The 22751-nt window shown below is 39.5% G+C and overlaps 1 protein-coding gene and 1 long non-coding RNA gene across 2 annotated transcripts; both read left to right on the forward strand.

Moving 5' to 3' along the window:
- The first annotated feature begins 26 nt into the window (after positions 1 to 26).
- LOC110990010 (putative aminopeptidase W07G4.4) lies at positions 27 to 22124 on the forward strand. The gene is made up of 15 exons (XM_022254764.2): positions 27 to 159; positions 5350 to 5485; positions 5896 to 6044; positions 6221 to 6329; positions 6564 to 6688; positions 7051 to 7153; positions 7355 to 7516; positions 7625 to 7689; positions 7850 to 7965; positions 8248 to 8366; positions 8722 to 8805; positions 10431 to 10488; positions 11542 to 11591; positions 12336 to 12467; positions 19442 to 22124. The coding sequence occupies exons 1-15, from the start codon at positions 143 to 145 to the stop codon at positions 19568 to 19570; spliced, it is 1554 nt and encodes a 517-aa protein (XP_022110456.1). The 5' UTR covers positions 27 to 142; the 3' UTR covers positions 19571 to 22124.
- LOC147796897 (uncharacterized) lies at positions 12474 to 15576 on the forward strand. Its single transcript, XR_015427524.1, has 2 exons — positions 12474 to 14697; positions 14765 to 15576. It is a non-coding gene; the product is annotated as an uncharacterized LOC147796897 (long non-coding RNA).
- Positions 22125 to 22751: the final 627 nt, after the last annotated feature.

The raw sequence follows: 22751 nt of genomic DNA on the forward strand, positions 1-22751 counted from the left end.
ATATGAATATCTGACTAACGTGTCCTAGTCATGTGATGTGTCTCATGATTTTTCGCTCTTGCATGCGCCTGCAATTATTTTTTCGTTGGTGTCTGTTAACTTATAGATTTCCAAAAGTACCAGTGAGTCTCTCTATGGGAAAATGGCGAGATACGGAGGGTGGGTTATTATTCTGTGAAGAATAGGCCTATTTTGGACGGCCAAACCTTAAAAATTTTAAGATATTGTTGTAAACTTCTCTTTGGGTTATCCATTTAAAGCTTTGAAAAAGTTTTGTTAATGCTGAAATCAGATCTTGTTACAATGGGAAAGAATATTACTAATATTATTAGGCATATTGTACTGAGTATAGGCCCAGTTCAGTAGTTGTACTAAAGCGTGCTGACAAGGCAGATGTCACACAACACTCAACTGTCGTGCCCATTAAAGCGTACAATTTACCAAGTAGTGTCTTACCATGCTTACGGTTCAGGAAGAAGCCCATGTCCATCACTAATCAGTAAGTAGGACTAGGAGTCTAGTCCTACTTACTGATTAGTAGATTAGGAGTCTAGTCCTACTTACTGATCAGTGATGGACATGGGCTTCTTCCTGAACCTTAACCGTAAGCATGGTAAGGTACTACTGGGTAAATTGTAGGCCTCAGTGTTCAGGAAGATGTATGTTTTGCTGTCTGGTTTTATTTCAATTCTGGTACCCTAGTTTTTTATATTTAGCCTACCGTTTTTTAAAAATAATCCCATTATTTTTTTATCGTTTTCCAATTGTTTCCAGTAGTTTTTATGTTAACTGATATTTTCAATAGTGGTGTTTTCCTGAGTTTTGTGGTAGTTTTCCCATGTTTTCTGGTAGTTTCTCCATGTTTATAGCGGATTGGTATGCACACCAATTCATACAAACACAATGTATAGCTTGTCCGTATGATAGGATAAGATATGATGGGATAGGTGATCAGAGTTTTCCGTAAAATGGCATCCTGAGATGTGTCGAGATCATTAAAGTTGTGTTATATTATCATTGTTAAATCCGCCTAATCCTGTGGAATATTGTGGGGACTGTCTGTCTCCGGGATTCTAAAACAACCTGTAGTGATTGGCCTGTTACAACTTTTGCGTAGTCCGCAGGATCGCGGTGAGAAAGTTGCATTTTGTTCATGGATTTTGTCGGCGGTAAATAACTTGATAACGTTACGAACTCACTTATTGTGCAATCCACCAACATGGATAGAGCTACATGTACCTACCTAAACCGCTTCACTGCGGACCACATCCGTAGACTGTGTGAACTGAACCACATTGATACATCGGCCGTTAAGACCAGGCAAGAGCGTGTGGCATGTCTCCGTGATTTACCCACTTTGGTAGAGGAAATGACGCCGGTGCAGAAACCTAGTCTTGAGTCCTCCAGGAGATGGAGATTGGTAGACGTGAGGACACCACGAACTCTATGAGACATTGGCCAATGCTGTATCTGAGTCTGCCTAGACTCCTCCAATTGTGAATAGGGGTCCAAAGTTGCCTGATTTCCACAAATTGGGCCCTAATGATGACATCGCATGCTACTTGAATACTTCTGAACGACTTGCAACTGCTGAAAAAACCCAAAGAAGGAATGGCCACATTTACTGGAGCCTTACCTCACAGGCCGAGCACAAAAGGCATTCCATTCTCTGAGTGACACAGAGAAATTGAACCATGACAACATTGTACAAGTCATACACCACTGCTACTTTCTGACACCAAAGTCTTATCATATTATACAAGTCAGACACAAAGAAGCCAGATGAGAGCTTTGAGAAGTTTGCACATCGCCTTGAATGGAACTTTGACAAATGGATCCAACTCCCCATGGCCAAAAAGGAGGATGCAGACACAAAACGAGCCTTGAATCTTGTCATGATAGACCAGTTCTTGTCTGTCATCGGAGATGACCAGCTCCGTCTAAAGCTACATGAAAAGAAATTCACATCACTACACAGTGCTGCCAAGGCTGCGGATGACTTTGTCCTGCACCGCCATTCTAATCTCCCAGCCAGCTCATCATGCAGCAAATCTGAGGTGAAACCCCACCCTACACCAAGTGTTCGTTACCCAGTTCCCGCTCCACAAACAACCGGTGTTGACACTTCAGCTAAACACACAGTGACAAGCACGCCCTCAGGACAGCCTCGTAACAGGTACAACCTAGTGTGCTATTGGTGTAACCAGTTGGGACACAAAGAATCAGAATGTAGCCAGTCTGCCCCAACCCAAAAGACTGGTTCAGCTCGACAACCAACCAAACCACAACCCTCACCTGACAAACCCAATCGTGTCAACTTTATCCAGTGTACCCTTTCGCCCACCATGGAGAGGCAGGATGCTCCTCCCTGCCCCGGAAATGGCTCACTGATTGAGGCCATTGTTGGTGGAGAGTTTCGGGTCATGGCTTTGCTTGATACAGTATCGACTCTGTCGCTGGTGACGGACCGCATGTGTTGGCAACTTAACATTTCTCCATCACAAGGAACTTCTTTAGAGACATTGACCATGCTAGATAGAACAAAAATACCTACACTGGGAACAGTGACCTTGTCTGTTGAGATTGGTGGGATGCAAACAGACATTGTGCTGCACTGTGTTCAGCAGCTGCCCACACCCATTCTGCTGAGGCTCGACTTCATCAAGAAAGTCAACCTAACCCTCGACGTTCTCTCAGCTGGCCACACTGACATTGCGCAACATCACATTGATACCGGAGATTCTGCCCCCATCCAGTTGCGAGCTTTACAGGATGTCTGGAGATCGCAGCCAGGCCCTAAGGGAGGAACTCAATAAGCTGTTGGCGACAGGAAAAATCGAGAAATCAAGTTCCTCTTGGGCTGCTCCTGTCATCATGGTACCCAAAATGAACAATGACTATCGTATGTGCATCGATTATCGCCGTTTGAATGCGATAACTAAGCTGGATGCATACCCTATGCCAACCATCAACTCGGTTCTTGAATCACTTCATGGCGCACAAGTCTACATTTCCTTGGACCTCCACTCGGGATACCGGCAAATGGGCATCGCTCCAGAGGATATGGAGAAAACAGCATTTACCTGCGAGGAAGGACTTTTCCAGTTTCGGGTGCTCCCCTTCGGAGTTGTAAACGGGCCTGCAAGCTTCCAACGACTCATGACCTCAGTTCTGGGTGACCTCATTGGACGCACCTGTTATGTATATTTGGACAACATCGTCGTCTTCTTGCCCAACTTGCAATGTCACCTCACTGATCTCCGTCTGGTATTGACCAAGTTCCGAGAGGCCGGACTTACAGTCAATCAGGAGAAATGCAACTTTGCTAGCCAGCAAATGTGCTATCCCGGGCACATTATCGGACAGGATGGGATAAAGACCAATCCCGAAAAGGTGCCGGCAATCCTTGCATATCCTGAGCCTACGGTGGTGAAACAACTCGAGCGTTTCCTTGGCATGGTCTTGTGGTTCCATAAATTCATAACACTCTACACGACCGTTGCAGAACCACTGCATAAGCTCCGCCGTAAGAACGCAAACTGGAACGGGACTGCCGAATGCCAGTCCTCATTCAACCACCTAAAGCCGATGTTGACAAGTGACCCAATCCTCACCTACCCAGACCCAAACAAACCATTCATCATGCATACGTATGCCAGTGACACGTGACTCGGTGCCTTCTATTTCAGTGGCATAGTTCCACTAGATGCCCTGTCGCCTTTGCCAGCCGCTCTTTCACTGCTGCCAAGCAAAACTACAGTGTCACTGAGAGAGAGTGCTTGGCAGTTGTATGGGCTCTCAAGAAGTTGCCAGTTTAACGCCCCCAGTTACACCTGTGTTGGCTACCAGTGATGGTGCTATCAACAGTGACGACACTCTGTGTGCTGCTGAACCCTGCCTTTGCCCCATGGACGCCATCATTGACTGGGTGCAGTGCGATGACTGTAGTGAATGGTATCACCAAAAGTGCGTGCACATCGGGATAAACAATTGTTTATGTGTACTTTCTCCTGCCCAGTATGCCGGAAGAAATGACGAGACAAGGAGAAGGAGTTGCACTAGAAGAATGCTGTCTCGTCCCCTAATGCATTTCCCCATACTATGTTTACGCGAGAACTCTTTGTTGAAGCCCAGTCTCATGACCCTGACTGTGCAAATTACACACAGGATCTTTGCCACTATACGCTGCAAACGATGCTCGACAGCTCCGACTTGTTCAATAGCGAGCAATGGAATATCAAGTTGACAGTGGCATTTTGCTGCACTGTGCTAACTCCAAGTGAAGCATTGTTGTGCCAAAAACCCTACGGCACGATGTACCACTAGAGTGTCATGCCAAGCCATCTGCGGGCCATCAGGGCAGAACCAAAATGTTCCACAGACTGAAAGACCTCAACTTGCGGTGGAAGGGCATGTCCAAGGATGTCCGCATCTTTGTTCATAGCAGCAGCTGATGCCAGGAGACAAAACCAATATTCCGTAAGCCAGCGGGTATGATGCTATCAACAGATCAACGCACTCTCAGGAGCCATGGGAGGTAGTAGACGTTGATCTGATGGGGCCCTCCCTAAGAGCCACGCAGGCCACGAATACCTACTTGTGGCAGTAGATCACTCCAGCAAATGGGTTGAGATCTTTCCCCTTAAGACGGCTACCGTCTCCTATGTTCTCTTAGTCAGCAGTTAACATTTCAAAGAGTTATTCTTTCTTTTAGGGGACTGGTTTGTCTCCAAATAAAGGGACTTAACAACAGTCTCCAAGTTGTGATGTGCATTTCTACTCTCCATGGTCCATTGTCATCATTAGTCCGAGTAATTTGGACTCCACAAATTGCATTTTTTTTATTTTGACATGGTTGGGTGATAGTAGAAGACAAGTACCCTTCATAGGATTTTCCTTCGATTAGTTGATTTCAGTCAAAATAGCTCATACTATGTCATACCCCTAGAACTCCTTAGAATTCACCGACAATCCTCAAACTGTCTAATGCACCTATCGTAGGATTCAGTGGGAATCAAATATTCCAATGATGGTGATAAGGTTTGCTCACATTTCTGAAGGAATGAGAAGTTTCACGTTTGAATTGGAAATGCTCTTGTTAGGTGGGCTCAAAGTCACCATTTTCATGTTGTGATTCAAACTGTTTATTGTGTGTTGATGACTCCTGCAGTAGAGTGTCTAGTTGACGTCATAATGTGGTCACAGTTTACCAAATGTGCCATTCAGGAAACAATCTTCAGCATGTGTTTGCGCACATACTTTTGCCAGCTTTGTGGTGCAATGCTTTTATGGAAAATAAAATCAAAATTCAAGTAAAACGTGAAAAAGTTTTGATTTTTCTTTTTCCAGACTTCCTTGCCAGGTGGAGGCAACATCAGACCACAATGATGCCCGAAGTGATAGTATTGTTCTAGTTGCAAGTAGTTTGGACAAATTGACAGGAAATCTTGAGTTGTACAAGACTGTACTCTTGGCCCAGCTAAAGGTAAAAATGCTTCATTACCTTGATTGTATCGAAAAGACTAATAGAAGACATTATTGTTAGTGGCTTCAAGAAACATTTATTTTGTTCAAATTACCACCAAAAACATACAGAAGGATACCAAACGGAAAAGTAGAGCAAAGAATTTATGGCAGATTGTTTCTGTGTTTTAAAATTGTATAATATTTTAATTAACAAAGGATGTTAGACTTTATCTCAAATAATCACATTAATGAAACTTGTTGAACTTTGTTCCTATGTATTCACATACCAGTACTTAACTTTGGATATTGTCCGTGTAAAATCATTCCTTTTGTGCTACATGTCCAAAACATATTAAGCTAAGACTTTGAGCAGATAGCATAGAAATCCAAGTTATTTTAGTGACTATCATTCAAATGCTGTCTTTCCAGGTGGACGGTTCATTACATAGTACTGTGTCCCTGATAGCACTACCACTAGAGTCTCCCAAAGCATTTGTCTTTTCACCTACTGGTCCAGTCAACAGGGATTATGATGATGTCAGACGGTTTGCAGATGCAGCAGGAGCTGGTATTAAACGGTGAGACATTGTTCCAAGAGAAACAAACCTCTTGAAAAGTTATATATTTGTATATTACCGATAAGTTGTAACTGGAACATAAAAAATGAGTGTTTAATTTTGCAAACAAGCTATGAACAAGGAGACTCTTAGTACACTGCAGTTATTTAACACTAAAATTCCTTCTTTTTTCCTAGTGCTATAGCAGCAGGTAGCAAGTGTCCTTTGCTGATCTGTGCACCTGATGATACATTCCCCAAGACTAGTCTGATATCTCTCCTTGGAGCTTTGCAAGTCTTGTATGTGGTAAGAATTATGTGTCTAATATTTTTAAGAATTGGAGAAATTCTGTGAAATGGTTCAAATGTTCACAGAACATTACTTCTTGACACACAGTTTCCCTTGTCAATATTCAAGTTATGATTGAGTTTTAGCATTGGGAAGTTAACATGTATTGAGTCATTGCATGTGGAATGTGATACATGTAACTTACATTATCAGAGTTGTGTCTGGTTTTCGTTCATCTCTGTTTACCAACAGCCGTATGAAATCCGCCAAGATGTTCCAGCTAAGGCTCAGAAGGCCAACAAACTCTTTGTCTGGTGTGAGAATGCAGCAACTCAGAATTCTCTCATACAACATGCTGCAGCTATTGAGAGTGGAAGGTTGTCATGAAGTTGATTCTGTTATTAGTTAATTTGTTTGAATAAGCTGGCTGAATTTAGATTGTACGTGTACATATATGTATATCAACTTTACTGTCTAGTGTTACAGCTCTGAGATACTGAAAATGGAAGATTGTATATCCTGCTTACACTGAGCTTGACCATAATGAAAGGTGGAAAATGGCTCTTCAAAGAGTTAACATGCATACGGCTACACATGAAGCACCTGTCTTCAAACAACAGGCATAAACACTTAGCATTTAGTATACAATTTTCCATTCTCCTCTCATTCAAGCCCTCCCAGAGTTGTTTTACTTCTCCCTGTATTCCTCTTTTCTTGGTTGTTTATTTGGCTGCTGTAGGTTGGTAGCCCGTGATATTGGTGGATCAGATCCTGAACGTATGGCTGCACCCAGTGTGTCTCAATATGTTATGGATCTTTTCAGAGATTCATCAAGTGTCAAGGTAAATGTCTTAACTGAGCGTATTTGTGCATTGCAAAGAAAGAAAGTGAAAGCTTGGATTGAACTTAACATTGACAACATTCTGCCATATCTTGGTGACAAATATAAATTGACTACTTTTTTGTAACAATTTGTAACAATTAACTGGTCAGTGAATATCTTATTTACCTTTCAAAGTATATTTTTCTGTCACTGCTCTTAGGTGAGTGTAGTTAGTGATGACAACACTCTTATGAACTCCTACCCGCTTTTCTCAGCTGTCAATCGATGTGCTAAGCTTGTAGAGCGCCACCAAGGACGCATCATCAAGCTGGAATATGTAGGAGAGGGTCAAGTGCAGAAGACATTGATGTTCGTTGGAAAGGTAGGTTTGAAAATAGAGAAGTAGAAAGGTAGATATGTAAGGGTGAATATAGCTTCCAGTTTTTGTGATTTTGGTGATTGCTCGCAATCATGTTTGTTTTTATTTTAGGGTGTAACCTATGACACTGGTGGAGCTGATATCAAGGCTGGCGGTCACATGGCAGGGATGCACAGGTGTTTTAGATTGGCTTTATTTATGTAATAAAAAGATTTCTTGAACAAACTTTGATAGTCTAATGTTGATACATACTGCAACAATGTTACATAGTTTGCTTGGACTATTTTGACAAGAGGATTGATCTGACTAACACTTGCACTATGGTGGTTCATTTAGAGATAAGTGTGGGGCAGCAACTGTGGCAGGATTCTTTCAAACTTTGGATTTGCTGAAACCCCGGAACATTAAAGTAATTGGAGCCATGGCTATGGTCCGTAACAGTGTTGGAGTAGGTGAGTCTAAACCATCATCAAATCAAGCACCAGATTACACCTTGATATGAACAGTTATTTGTATTGCCGTATAACACACGTCATTCAGATCAGGTAGATTAAAAAAGTTCTTGAAAAGTTCATTATTCTTGAAAAGATTTGGAATCCTTTAGGGATCAAAATGTGCAACGGAATACATTTCTGCCCTCCTGTGAATTGTCTACTTTTGTATTAAATGGAAAAAGAAGCTGATTGCTATTTGCCAACTGTTTAAATGTTTTCTGGGGGTAATGTGATGAACAGAGAGTTATGTCGCAGATGAGATCATTACATCTAGAGCTGGTAAGCGAGTCCGTGTTGGTAACACTGATGCTGAGGGGCGTATGGCAATGGCTGATGTACTCTGTGAAATGAAACAAAAGGTTAGTGATTCAACAAATCTTAAAGAATTTTTCAAAAGACCAAGATTCTTCATTTTGAGACATGGCAGTCTTAATGTGCAGTTTTCATTACTTTCTTGTAATACTTAAGGCCTGGACCCAATCCTTTACCCTACAGCCTGATCGGTCCAACCCTTCATCCATCTGACTAACTTGCAGCAACCAGGCTTGGCCAGTTAGAAATGTTCAATGGTAGTGTTCTCATGAGCAGATATTTTATTCTGGGCATGTTTTTGGCATGACAGAAGGCCTAAGTCAACACCTTTTGTTTTAAGACTCATTAAAACGTTGATCATTCTTTCAACTGAATGTGTTTTTACTTGTTTCTGTTTGTCAGGCTGTGAATGAAGTGAATCCTCATCTCTTTACCATAGCAACTTTGACTGGACATGCCATACGTGCCATGGGACCAAAGTACACCGTAAGTACTTGGATCAATTGCACTTTTATCTTGTTTGCTTTTCCTTCCCATATGTCTCTTTATTTGTTTTTCCACTTGTTTTATAGATTATCTTTCATCAAGAATGGCGCATCAATGGCATGAAGTGCATGCTGCAACTCTTGTAACATTTTGATGATAGTATCCACCTTTGTTAGAGTTTTGGGATGTAAAGTAGGAAGTTATTGTTTGAATCATGCGTAATGCTTGCTGATGATGGTATCCACCTTTGTAAGAGTTTTGGGACGTAAAGTAGAAAGTTATTGTGTGAATCATGGCTTGCTGACTGCTAGAATGTGTCAAATAATCACCAGATTTAGCATATACATTTCAGATATTTTACGTAAATACCCACTCGTGAGATGTGTCATGAAATGATGGTCAAGATATTTCTAAAATGTCAACAGTGCTGTCCTACATTGTTTTTCATCCTTGCAGATTGTTTGACCGGTTATTCAATGTTGTTGTAGATAGTGCAGTGATCTAAAATGTTACTCGGCATTTACAGTCCTTCCATGCCTCAGGCCATGAGCTTGCTTATCGTGTTCCTGAAGTGTAATTTGTGCATTTATCTTCTAGTCTTCAGCATAATTTTCTCTGCTTGAACTGCAGCCTACCGCCTAATTTAATTTAATCCTTCTCACTTGCCAGGAAGTGTGCCGCAAACAGCTCGAGGCAAGACAATTCCTTTGTGGATTTAGTTTAAGACTGAAGTGTGTCTGTTGTAACATAATCTACAAACCTCTGCCTTTTCACTGTGTGGAAAAAAATGTTGTTGAAAAGCAAACTGAAACTATTAGATTAAAATTCAATGAAATTTTAATTTTATTTATTAAGTACATGTGTCACTGATTTCAACGTGAGTGTTTAACTGTTCAAGAGAAATTGAAAAATGCGGTTACATCTCTTTATTGAGTGGGCTTTATTGTCACGTCACTAATGAGGCTTTATTTGAAGATAATGAGAGCTGGCACGCCAAAGGTTGAATGTTAAGGAACTACATACACTAGAATCTTTCTCTGTTTTGTTTATTGAGGGGCCATGCCATTAGCATTTCTGTTCATAAAGAGAAATAATATTTGTGTAGCTATCTATTATTTAATGACATTCTTAACCAGTGTATATCTAACTCTTTTGGCAGTTAGTCAGTTTATTGTTTGTCATATGTTCTGTAATTCTGAAAGGACTGTAGATTGTTCACCTTATTCAAAACTGTTTTTAAACTATACACCAATATTTATTACAAATACAAGGAAACTATACCCTAAGCACTTTGTTCGTGAGTCCAATATTGTATTGAAATATAGTTGAATAACTTTCAAAAAGAACAAGCAATATATATTAATTTGAGAGAATGGTGTGCTTATTTTAGTTCATGTTTCTCTCACTCTGGTAATTTAGGGATGTTTTAATTTTTGTTGGTTATTATGAAATTTATGCAAAGTTCAACTACCCACATTCGCACTGCTTCAGTTGTGTTTCAGTAGATTACTCTATTTTGCTGAACATTCCTGTGTCTTGCACTTTAAATATTTATCATGTTTTAAACCTGGAGGTATCTTTCACTCATTGGAGTGTTTATTTGATCTGTTTTTTTCCATTTCTAGATTGTTATGGATAATGGTCCCGCCTTCAAGACCAAACATGCACAGGCTCTACAAGCTGGTAAGAGTTTATTCTTGAATATTTTTAAAAAGTGTTGATTAATTTTTGCTTAACTATAACCCTGCCAGATGTAGCATAGTACAATAGGTGTGAAAGTCTGATGCACTTTGTTGTGCTGGGCAATCAACAGCAGCCCAACAAACTGGCCATGTTGAGACAATGGGAGCTAGTCTCATTGAACAATGCCACTGTTGGATCTTGTGGGGACTGGCAACCACAGACTCCAAGGCTGTGTGGCCTTGGGGGGGGAGAGTTGACCTGTTGGATCTTTTTACACTGGCAGGTAAGCCACTTTAACAAATGATGCAGACTAATGTGTCTGGCAGAGTTTGCAGTTAAGGTACCGAGGAGGGTTAGGATTAACGTTTAATAACAGGTTTGGCCCTTACACTAACATAGATTTATAACATTGTATGTTTGGTGTTTGAGAGCTTGCAAAAAATTCACAAGCTTAATCAGGTGGGAATCAAATCCATGACCTCCGACTCACTAATGGAGACGTCTTGACCAACAGGCTCTCTGGGGTCGGCTGGCCGGTCGGAGCCTAAGTTGTTGGAAATAAGAATTATAACTATCAGCTTTAATACTTGCCTTTTAGAAAGATTTTGCTAAGATTGAGGTGTCGGGTCCTCCTACATTTTGGATTTGTGTTTGAAGTCACTGTAGCCAGCAAGCAGTTTGCAGCAGTTTTGAATTATGTATGTTCTCAAATACAGATACATATGGACGGTGCAATTTCGAAAATAAGACTGTTTGGAAATCATAGTGGAATGGTTACACATGTAAACGTTCTTGTCCTGAGTACTCTGTGTTCAGCCAAAAACAGTACAGAAGTGGCTTCCATTGTCATAATTGTTTTTGAATTCTTAATTACTTAGTCAGAGTTGTATGGAGTGACAGAAAGCCTTGTTTATTTCTTTATCAAGACAAGTCACCAGTTAGGTGTTGCCAGTTTATTACTGGGGAAGAAACTTAACCAAGTCTTTATGATAAAAGTAAATTTCAGGAGGTTTTTGTATATATGAAAATTGTATTTATTGCTTTGTTGCACAGCTGGTGATGAAATGGGTGACCCCTTTGAGATTTCAACCATTCGTAGAGAGGTACGATCTTCCATGCAATAAGTCAAAAATCTTTCCTATCAATGCTTCTTGTTTCCATCGGAAAGATGTAAGTGTTAAACCATTTCCTGCCGGGTGCTTTTAAAAATGCAGTGCCTACATACGAGCGATTTTCAAGATTTTTCGTTTTCAAAATTCTTCAAAAATTCATAATTTCATTAAATGGACGTTTTCACCCACACGAATGACTGTCTGGTGGCTACTCTAATCTGACAGGCAACCTCCATTGACGCCTGAGTATTTCAGCCAGGCTTGCTGCCTTGTAAAGAGAGCTCAGAATTGTGAGGTGTTATGTAATTTCCTTTGTTCCCAGTGAATGCCAGTGGCATCTTTTCAAACGCGGCTCTTTTGTCCGGTTTCGGGCACCCCAGCTATGCGTACAAACCCAACGTAACTGAAACTGGGCTCCCTGGCAGCTTATGGTTAAGTTTCTGTTTTGCCTTTTACTGGGTGTGCATTGTTTTCAGTTGTACTGAGTCAGTATTTGATTATTAACTCAATTATCCATGCAAGTCTGAGTTGGAGCCTTTGGCATTGAAGTCAAAGTTTGTGTACCAAGTGAACTTAAAAGCCGAGTATGGCGACACTGCATATTGTATGATTAACATGGTTCACATTTCCTTCGCATGTTTATTTGCTTTTCCTGTAGGTCTTAGCAGTTGAAAAAGTTCCTGAGGTGAAAATTTGTTTTGTGATACCTCCTGCATATTTGTCTGTTTGTTATAGGACTATGAATTTCACAAGGGGAAGTCTGAATACGAAGATGTGTTACAGTGTAACAATGAACCATCAAGTGCTACTCCACGTGGGCATCAGTCTCCAGCTGCATTCTTGATCATGTCTTCTGGTCTGGATGCGGTAAGTTCACTTTAGGCTTTTATCACCTCTTGTCAATTCATGTGGTGTAACACTAGTTCGAAAAAAGAAGTCTGTTTGCACTGAAATATTTTCTTTGATGGAACACTAGTCTAAGAATAATAGCACCCCTCCACTTGCAACCTCTTTCACGTTTCATACGATATGATATCCTGACGTAGGATGTGTTGTTAAGGTTGACCAAGCTACTCAATGAAATTAAAGTTGTCTTAGTTAACTAATACAAGTAAACAAACCATGATGTGATATTTTCTGAGAGCATTCACGAATTTCAGCAGAACAACGCAAAAGTGAATGAACTTCACTATCAGGTTGACTTGTCCTGATGAAGCAGAAAGCTAATTTGGTTAAAAGTGGTATATGTCGACAGCTAAGCACAAAAATCTTCACTTAGAAATGTCCAGTATACTTACTTCAAGTTATTCTTCCTTGGGAGTCAACACTGTGTATTGTTTGTCATATCACAATGATGGAAAGACAATGGTTTCTTCTACAGCAGTATTCAGTCATTGGTCTCAGTGATTAATGTGAATTTCATCCCCAAATCAAGTGGCTTTTAAATTTCTACACACATGTACATGTAGACTGTGATGCATGTAAGATTAATTTTACTGAGTCAATGTAGATCACTCATGTCACAGGTTTCTCCAACAACATTTTAATTTTAATATTGAAATATTGCTGCTGTGAGGTTTTCATTCAGATTTCAACAAATCAGACTTTAATTATTTCCATCTGGAATTCTGTTTGTTCACAACACAATCGCTAGTGAGCAGTTAAAACATATGCACATGGAACACATTGAAGTGACATTAGGAATGACTTCCATGAATGAGGAGTGTTTGACTGTAATGCATTCTGTCAGAACAAGTGGCAATATCTCTCTTTACCTGAGAAATTGACAGAAGTAATACATGAAGACTGACAGTGTTTCATGCATATCTTTATGTATTCTCAGTGAGTGGAGCACACTTTGCACCATCAGTATTTAGTAAGGCAATATTTTTGCCTCAAGCTGTATATTGGGATAGCGTGTTAGGTTAGGGGTTGCACTTTAGAAATTAAAAGAACTAGTTCTTGTGTTCTATTAACAGAAAAGGTTATTCGCTTAAAGTCATAGGAAAATATCAAGATTACATGTATAGCCTGTTCCACTGGATTATGAAAAATATTTCTATGTGCCATATTTGTAGCTATTACAACTAGAGTAGATATTGAAGAAAGAATATTTGTGGTGAAAAAAGATTTGTGAAAATGGTATAAGGGCCCAATTTTATTGTTACATATAATTAGGATCCTCTCAGTTTCAGTTCTTCAAATGCAGCAAATAGATTTTATTGATATCTCTTGTGCCAACTGCGTGTACCGTATTAGCTGAGTTTCAGTTGTGAGAAGTTAATTGTGTTTTCCCATAAGTATACATGTACAGTACATTATCAAATAAGTGCTTACAATTCCAGGAGGAGTTAAGTTGCATGTAACTTGAATTTGTGGTTTCTGATGCAGAAATTTCACAGTTCAACTTCTGCCTGTCAGTCTTATGGGTTAGTCAGTAAAGTCTACCCTTTTTGCAAGAGTGGAGTACATGTAGTATTTGACTCCCTTTTTGGTTTGACCATGATGAAAATGCTGCATCCGATAATGTGTAGCACCCCTTCTGTCACAGGTTTCTGATACACAGCAGAGTGTAGCATGTGAAAGCAAGTGTCGTTGAGGCCGAGGAGGTTTTAGTGAGGCATATTGTATGCTACCGGTAGTCTAAATGTCTTGTCAAGAATGGATCACTCTGCTATGCATGGCCATAATGTATGCTAGGCCCATCTTCAGTCTGGAATATCTAAGTGTAGAATGGATTGCTTGTCCATTCATGGACACGTTGTGCTCATGTCATCCTCAGTGGGGAATTTTTTGTGTCTTGAATAGAGAGAGGGGCCCAACTATCTACCGGTAGTTTCATTGAAAAAGCTGATGTATTGATAAAGACACTACTAATGAAAGAATCTGGAATGTGTGATTGTGGCTTCTGTGTGGATGTGGGTCAGTAGCAAGCCAGTGTGCTCCATCACCCAAGAATAAATTGCTTCAGGATATCCATCCGTCCATCCAGCCTAACTCATCCTTACAGCTGGAGGTCTTTCCCACACAATAGGTTTGATGCAGCTTTCCACTTGAATATGAATGGATACACTGTATACAGGCAGATTTGGAAAAGGCACACATACAGTATACATGTGACTCAATAATCAAATGAAGGATATATACAGGCAGATTTGGAATAGGCACACATACAGTATACATGTGACTCAATAATCAAATGAAGGATACATGTCAGTGTGGATTTATGTACATGTATCGTGGTTGGAAAGAGGATTGTCATTTGGAACTTGTACTAACCCGTTGAAGTTCCAACACATAATTTAACAGGTTTAGGATTTCATCTTGCCATGAAAGACCAGTACTAAGAGCTGCAATGTGATGGGTTTGAAGCCAAGAAAGACCAGTACTAAGAGCTGCAATGTGATGGGTTTGAAGCCAAGAAAGACCAGTACTAAGAGCTGCAATGTGATGGGTTTGAAGCCAAGAAAGACCAGTACTAAGAGCTGCAATGTGATGGGTTTGAAGCCAAGAAAGACCAGTACTAAGAGCTGCACTGTGATAGGTCTGAAGCTAAGAAAGACCAGTACTAAGAGCTGCACTGTGATGGGTCTGAAGCTAACACAGACACTTTGCACATTACGCTTGATCTTTATGCTGTTTGAACAGTTTATACTTCAAATAGAATAAAAATGAATTTTGAGAGTGTTGTAGAATTTTGCTGTAGAAAAAAGTGGAAGATTAAAGTAACATCAGGTTTGAAAACATGCCATTTATGCATGAAATGCTTTATTTGAAGTTGTTGGCATTTATCACTCTTGAAGAATTTTCCTCCTTCCTGAATGGCATCCTTAGCTTATTGTAAAATACCTGAGGCAAAACTGTTGTACTTCATTGGCACAAATACCTGTATATTTTGTCAATATCAGAATAGAAGTATAGAAAATACAGCTCTAAATATACCAAAATAAATAAATTGAATTTTTGCAGGCCTTAAGCAATGTGAGTTGTGTCAATAGCTCTGTGTATCAGTTTGTTGATATTATGCTAATGTTTTCATCCTTGGGAACAAAAAGGTGTCTCCTGTCACAGAATGGAAACCTCTATCTCAAAGAATCGTCACGAGGAGCGACACTTAATTCAATTGGCAATTTTACTGCTGTGCCAGTGCGCAAAGTGCTGAAAGCTAGATCTATATAGATTCTTGTACTCAATGCACCTCGTAGATTCTGTACAGGTTGAGCTGTAGAGGTTTGGCAGCAGGTTTTTCTGACTAGCAAAACAAACGTGGTTAGTTTTATTTTGAGTATTTAGTCTGGAGGAATCAGTCATTTGCGAAAATGTGAAGGTAGTTTTAAGGAAATTCAATTCATTTTAGATGGACTCTTTGAAAAGCACAATATAAGGTCATTTCATGTGCTTAAGATATTTGTAATGTAGACAAGTTTTCCCATTGAAAAGGCAAGATTCATACCTATGAGAACACAGGTGTGAGCTGTCCAAGAGGAAATTTACCAAATATTTCTTTATTTCATATATGAAAGATTTCCTATGAAATGGTGGCATTTTCAGAAGCCAAACCAACCATCCATAAATGATGAATTAAAGAGTTGAAGTGATGTTTTATTCATTTCATAATTCATCAGCTAACGGGCTAGTCACTGTCAAGTTGTAAAACTAATGTAAAGTGAAGCTACAATGTTTATCAATCTCTGTAGCATTGCCGGTTTATTCATTGTTTGATAAATTAAATGTTGATAGATGTCTCTGGCACCTCTCTGCAAATGTCATAAAGACTAAATGCAGTATGAACATGATGTATTGCAGGAAAAAAATGCCTGTGGGACCTGATATACATGTTGGGATGTTGTTCTACGCTAAACCCATCCACTCGTCTGTTATTATCTCAGTAGATAGTGACATCATGGAGGACAAAATGTCTGCTTCAATTTATTATGCCTCCTGTACATTGACTTGGAAAAGGCATTGAGCATTTCTTTGGAACAAACAGAAAAGAGAGAGTCCTTATAAAAATGTGGTAATTTGATATTCAGGTAGGTCCTGGGGGTGGAAGAATATGGGTTGTAAATACAGACAAAGATTGTTCACCTCTTGAATACTAGGGGATGAGAATCCATGAAGATTATGAAGGCAGGAGACTGCAAAATGGTGTACTTGTAGATGCCTGTACAAATCAGTAAAAAGGACACATGCACCAGGGCCTAGGGTGAAATAAATTCATGCATGGTGAATAGTGTAAGTGGCAGTGTGATTTCGCCCAAAGCAAGGAAATTTGTTGTTTAGAATGGTATGTAGTCATCAGCTGAACATCAGAATTAGAAACAACTCTCAGACATGGACGATGGGGACAGGAATAACATTTAAATCACATTAAGGTATGAGATTGTCCTACATTTAACCAGTACAGTATAATTATTGGCTTACAACATTTGACATTATGGAAAGGATATTTTGATACCAAACATACTGGCAATCAACTTATATGTCGGCACAAAGCAAAGGCATGCATACAAATTGACGGACAAAAGCCAGCTATGGCAGATTAGAAGCTGGCAAATAGGAAGGTACTGGTAGCAAAGTTTGAAAATTATGTGCTTCAGTAGTTACAGTATTTCTGTTGTTTTATGATAGATTTTTGTATTTGAAGAGGTAAGAGTAAAGACAATATATGGCACACCATTTGTTACTTAGTTGAGCTTCTTATATATATTTAATTAAACAGAATCAACGATAGAAGCACACTCACAGATTTACACCTGTTGTTGTCTAATGGTCACATGAAGTTGATACTCAGCTAAACCCCCAAGGTGACCCTCAAGGTTTTTTAATATCCGCCTGGCATAACCCGAGATTGATCAGTTCCTTTGGCTCAGTGTCCCCTTGATTCTGATCACAACCTGCATTCTCATGCATGACTTCTTACTTTCCACCCACACAGTCTGGCCTCTTCTTCCAGGCAACTAAGCTGTTTATTCATGGAGATTTGTGAATTCTGACGCACTTGTAGTTGCTTGTAATAAGTCCATTATAGCCGGCATTTGATATAAATAGTGAGGCAAACAAGGTTAAATAAAAAATTGATGTTCATCAAGGAGCAGATGAGAAGTAAGAAAAGATTAAAGGGAGGTTCCTGCAAACAACTTTAAAATGAGCCTGACAGTAAGTACATGTAGCTATTGTTTCCTTGCAGTAATGACACTGGTCAATATGTCCGACACATGACCCTCATGAGGTTGTTTAAATAACTAGATGTATAAGATCCTTATCAAATTTTGAAATCCCAGTCCTTTTACAGCTTTCTCGAAAGAGCAGTTCCAAAGAGTTTTCAGCATATGCAGGGGCATGCTTGCAGTCTGTTATAATTTGATTACCTGGGAATTCAAGTAAGGTTCTGTGTTGATGGCATTCTAAATGTATTGCAGTGTTTCCCAGTAGAACGGCCAAGGTGTTGGAATTGGAAATAGGACAAGCACATCCATGAATAAACACCAACACCGAGATGTATGGACAAACTTTCATTTATACTGAAACCCTGCTCTGCTAGAGTTTTCTACAATATTGGTGGCAAGTTTTATGACCATTGTACTCATTTGCTTTGAGTGCCCAGGATTGAAAATTGATTTGCACTACTGGAGAAATGTCGGCTGAAACGCTGGAGTGTAACTTTCATTTCAGATTGTCAGTTTGGTTACACTGAGGCAAGAATACTCCATGTTGTATTGAGAAAGGGTTTTCAGTCATAAGTTAGTTTTACTCAAATACATATTCCAATAAATAATATCTTCAACCTGAAATATGAAATTTGGAGCAGAAGGGGAAATGGACAGGAGTGGGCTTTGAATGTGTGACTTTTGGAATATTTACACACCCACTGAAATTCTCACAAGGGATGAAGTCATTCAATAAAAAGCCATAATTATACCTACCGCATCTTGCTGCAAAACATCAGACTATTCTGAGAAGTTTCTGATGGTGTCGGAAGCTATCAGTTTACCAGCCTGTCCTACTTTGACTCTACTAGAGTCGTTAACTGTGGCCATGTAATCATTGACATTCACATAGAAATGCTGCCTGGATTCCCACATGTCCTTATTGTACACATCTTCTAATTGCACATTCATGAGCATCATCTACCTTAGAAGTCTCCAGATTTCACTTAAGGACACCACTGTGTTTGAAGCTCACTATCATAAATATACACTGGAATGATCATTGATGTATAGTTTATTAGGCAGGTTGAACAGCTGGGGTAAGGGGATCAATCCATTCCAACATTCTGCATGTATGTAAATGTATATGCCTAGATAACACTTGAAACACTGAGCAATGTAGTAGATACGAAATAGTCGAGTGTTACTGAAAACTAACTCGGGCTATGAGAAGCTGAATATCTTCATCTGCTTGATTGAGAAATGCTCTCATTTGTCAGTTTTGTTGAAACTGGATGGCATCATTTATAACAGCACTGAGTTCACCATGAGTAGTTTGTTTATAGGTTTTCTGCCTTTCAACGTTTCCTCTCAGCGACTTAGTGGGCTTTGAGATTCGCTGAGAAGATATTCTTGTTTGTTTGGATCAACAAGAGAGTAATAGCTACCTGACCTACTTGTATGCATCAGGCTAGAAGATAATGCTTAATGGAGATTGGAATAGCCTCAAGAGGAAACAACAGGCATCACTTGGCATTTATTTATTAATGAACGTTGAATGCGTTAGTGAGAGATTTCTAAGAAGTCCATGTTTTGTCATTTATCTTCATTTATTTTGTATGAGACGGGAAAGCGATGACGTCATTTAGTCTGTTATTTGGTGTTAACTTGTGACCTTTTTTTCTTGTGCAGCATGGTGTGGACTCCAAAACACCCCTGAAATATTCTCATCTGGATATCGCTGGTTCATCTGGCCCATTCCCTGGGATACCAACAGGGGCACCAATTCCTGCATTAACACACATGCACCTGTTGGAGTAGAACACCTTCCCATCATGTCTTCTCACTGAAATTCCACCCATTATTGACATGCTACACAGAGGTAAATAGAAGTTGTTTGCATAATCGCTTGGGTTTTTTAATTTGTTTTGAAGAAATGGGTGGATTTGGTAATGATTGGACAGTGATGAGATGCAGATTGCAGATGCAGAGTGAGTATCACTCAAAGTTGCTCAATTATGCATAGTGAACCAAATGACCACGCCTACATTGCAGTGCTCCAAACACCTTGATAACAAAGATTGCCATCTTTGGGGTTTCAAATAGCATTACCACTAATTGCTAGAGAATAATTATTCCTGTAACAGTTTGTTTTGGAAAGGGTCACATAACCCAAAGATGCCTGTATTAGTGTTACTTTTTTGTAATAGTTTGCCTTCCTTGCATACAAAAATGTGATAATCTGAAATCTGTATTCTGTGCTGTTGAAATGATTGGGCTGTTTTCCTAAAATCCTTTCTTTAAATTCTTATAACCAGGACATAATGGTTCAAATATAAAGCTGCGTTCTTCATTGCAGTTTCTCGGAAATAAGTCATACAAAATGTGTCATGTAAACACATTCTGGCTGTAGTCATAAATAATTTGGCGTAGAACAAACTACAAGATTTAAATGGGAAGCAGTAAGCTGGAGTTATAACGTGTTCTGGCTTCTATATTTTGGCGGTAATTCCAGCCAAGGATATTGCATTGGGCATCACAGGGAGGATATAGTTACGTGGATTATTTCTACAGCGTGATGGTAAGATTACATACTTGCGTCTTGGAACTCCTCACGTTAGCGTTCCGGCCAATTGAAGTATCTGACCACAAAACAGATTATGTCGAAAACGATGGATAGAAGTATAAAGCTTCAAGTACAATTTCATTTTTAAACTTCAGTTTATTAACAGATAAGGAATGGTAAGATTTTTTGTTTATTTTGACAAATGATTCTATGCAGTGTTTTCTTTAGGTCTGTGATTTGAGTTAAAAAACCTGCTAAACATGTGCTGAATGAAAATTCACCAAAGATACGCAACCATAACCATTAAGATAACAGATATTTGGGCATTGAGCATGGTGTTCAGTTTATTTAGTTGTCAGCAATCGCGGGTGAAAAGGGTCTCAACTTTTAGCCGAAAAAAAATATTTTCTAACTGTTCCTTTGGGCATGAAGAAAAATCAATAGCTTTACTATTCAAAAAAGCAATGAACTGGATACATCTTTATTTTGTAGCACCTAGTATTTGTCTATAATCGTAATCGGTTCTAAATAAAACACGTAGCTTCTTAAAATTAATGTATGTGCATCCAATGCAAGTAAAGCAATTGAAACAATAGTGCGACTTTTTCTATGATCTTTTATGAAATCTACTCAGACAGAAGCAGGCTGCTTTTAAAAACGAGTTGAAGGCGAGTTTTTCACGATGATGTTGCATGTTCTGCCACCCCAGATCCATGCACGTCGCTGTAGCTCCGTTACACATTATGTTAGCAGATATGTTAACCATGCTTTGGATTACTTGAGAAATTGCCAGCCTAACATAATGTCCATCACTAAATGCAAACTTCACAGATCAAAAGCAAGAGAAAAGCAAAAACGTATTGAAATGAAGTTGAACAGCTACGTAAGCAGAATCTTTGTTCCGTCGCGGAATTTTATGAAAAACCGGAAATTCCATCGTGGTTTGAATCATTGGAATGACCATACATCTTTTAAAATTGCTCCGAGGCAATCCAATTCTGTTGCACCGCGCGTAGGGTCCAGAAGTGAAAGCGGGTCTTAAACCCTGGTGAAGATGCCTTGTACATGCTGTGAATATAGCCCCTGTCACTGACAGTGTCAGTCACGTTTTCTGTTGGAAAACTTGCAGGATTTCTCTCCTCAACCTTTCAAGGTTTTGATTTCATTTTATATTTCTTTAAGATTTAAAATAGAAATTGCAGTGAGCAACTTAATGGATTGAAAAATGCATTTTGAATACGTTTGCACCAAATTTTGGTAGTGTGTCTTCAAACAATGTCAGAGGGAGAAGAGTCTGCAGATTGAAGACCTCCTTTTGAGCAACCAGCGAGTGCCGAATCTCGATTACTCCATCAAAATCAATCCTTGGTTTTTATTTCAACATCAGAGTTCAGGATCGATTTTTATGTTCAAGACATATGATCATTAGGTTTCAGTAAAGATTCGTCTATCCGATTGAGAGTGAGGTTATTGTCCTGCTAGTAATGATAGTCACTATCGTCAAAGTCTATAAATACGCAAAGCGACTGTTTATCTCCCGTAATGGAATTCTGCATTATTAATGTACAAGCGGGATACTGTAATCCTGAAGCGGGAATCTGGGACTTTTTGTAATAGCCTTGTCGGAATATGTTGATTTTAAAAATATGGCTCCTCGGGTAAAATTTGAAGACTTAACCAGTGATATTCTTTGTCACCGGGAGTGTTTGTTACTGCATAGTGCATCAGGGTAACAATATACTAGTTGGGACTGGCACAAATATTGATATCAAGTAATGTGAATAAAACACGTCTGACGGATGAAGTGTATGCCTTACTCTTCCTCGGTGATATGAAGTTTCATTCTAAACACTAGTAGTGTCCTTTTCCCGTTTTTTGATTTTATTTACACGAGCACAAGTGATTGTTTCCATTGAGATTGTTTTCCCCTCATAATACCGTTCCGCGCCGAGATCGCATAGCGTACACTGCGCACTGGTTACAGTCATCATGATTGGGGTGGCTGGGTCGTCAACGCGCCTTTTCTTCCGTAGTTCATTTCGATTCGTTTCTTACTACTGTGGTTTGGGGATAGTCGGCGGTCGACAGACCAGGATAGAGCGAAGGATGTAGGGTTGATGATGAGAACAGAGTGTCATTATGTCATTTCTATGATACGGGGAGCATGTATATGTCGGAATAGTGATAAATGAATAGGAAGCGTCACTGGTAAATGTTACGCTACGAAAGTTTCAAACTCATTTCGACCGAGGAGAAATCTTGGACTTACCAAAGGAAACCTTGAAAGTGGCAGTGTTGCATGTAAATGAATGTGACAAGTTTGTATGTCTGCTGCTTTGTGTCTATGTGGTAGGCTAAAAGTAGTGTGTTGTGTGGTTACTATTATGTTATTTCTCAATTGGTGTTAGATTTCAAGAAATGTTTGGACTATCTCGT

Source organism: Acanthaster planci, linkage group LG13 (assembly GCF_054643075.1).
Source record: "Acanthaster planci isolate LZ-2023a linkage group LG13, COTS_SCS, whole genome shotgun sequence".
NCBI classification, from domain to species: Eukaryota; Metazoa; Echinodermata; class Asteroidea; order Valvatida; family Acanthasteridae; genus Acanthaster; species Acanthaster planci.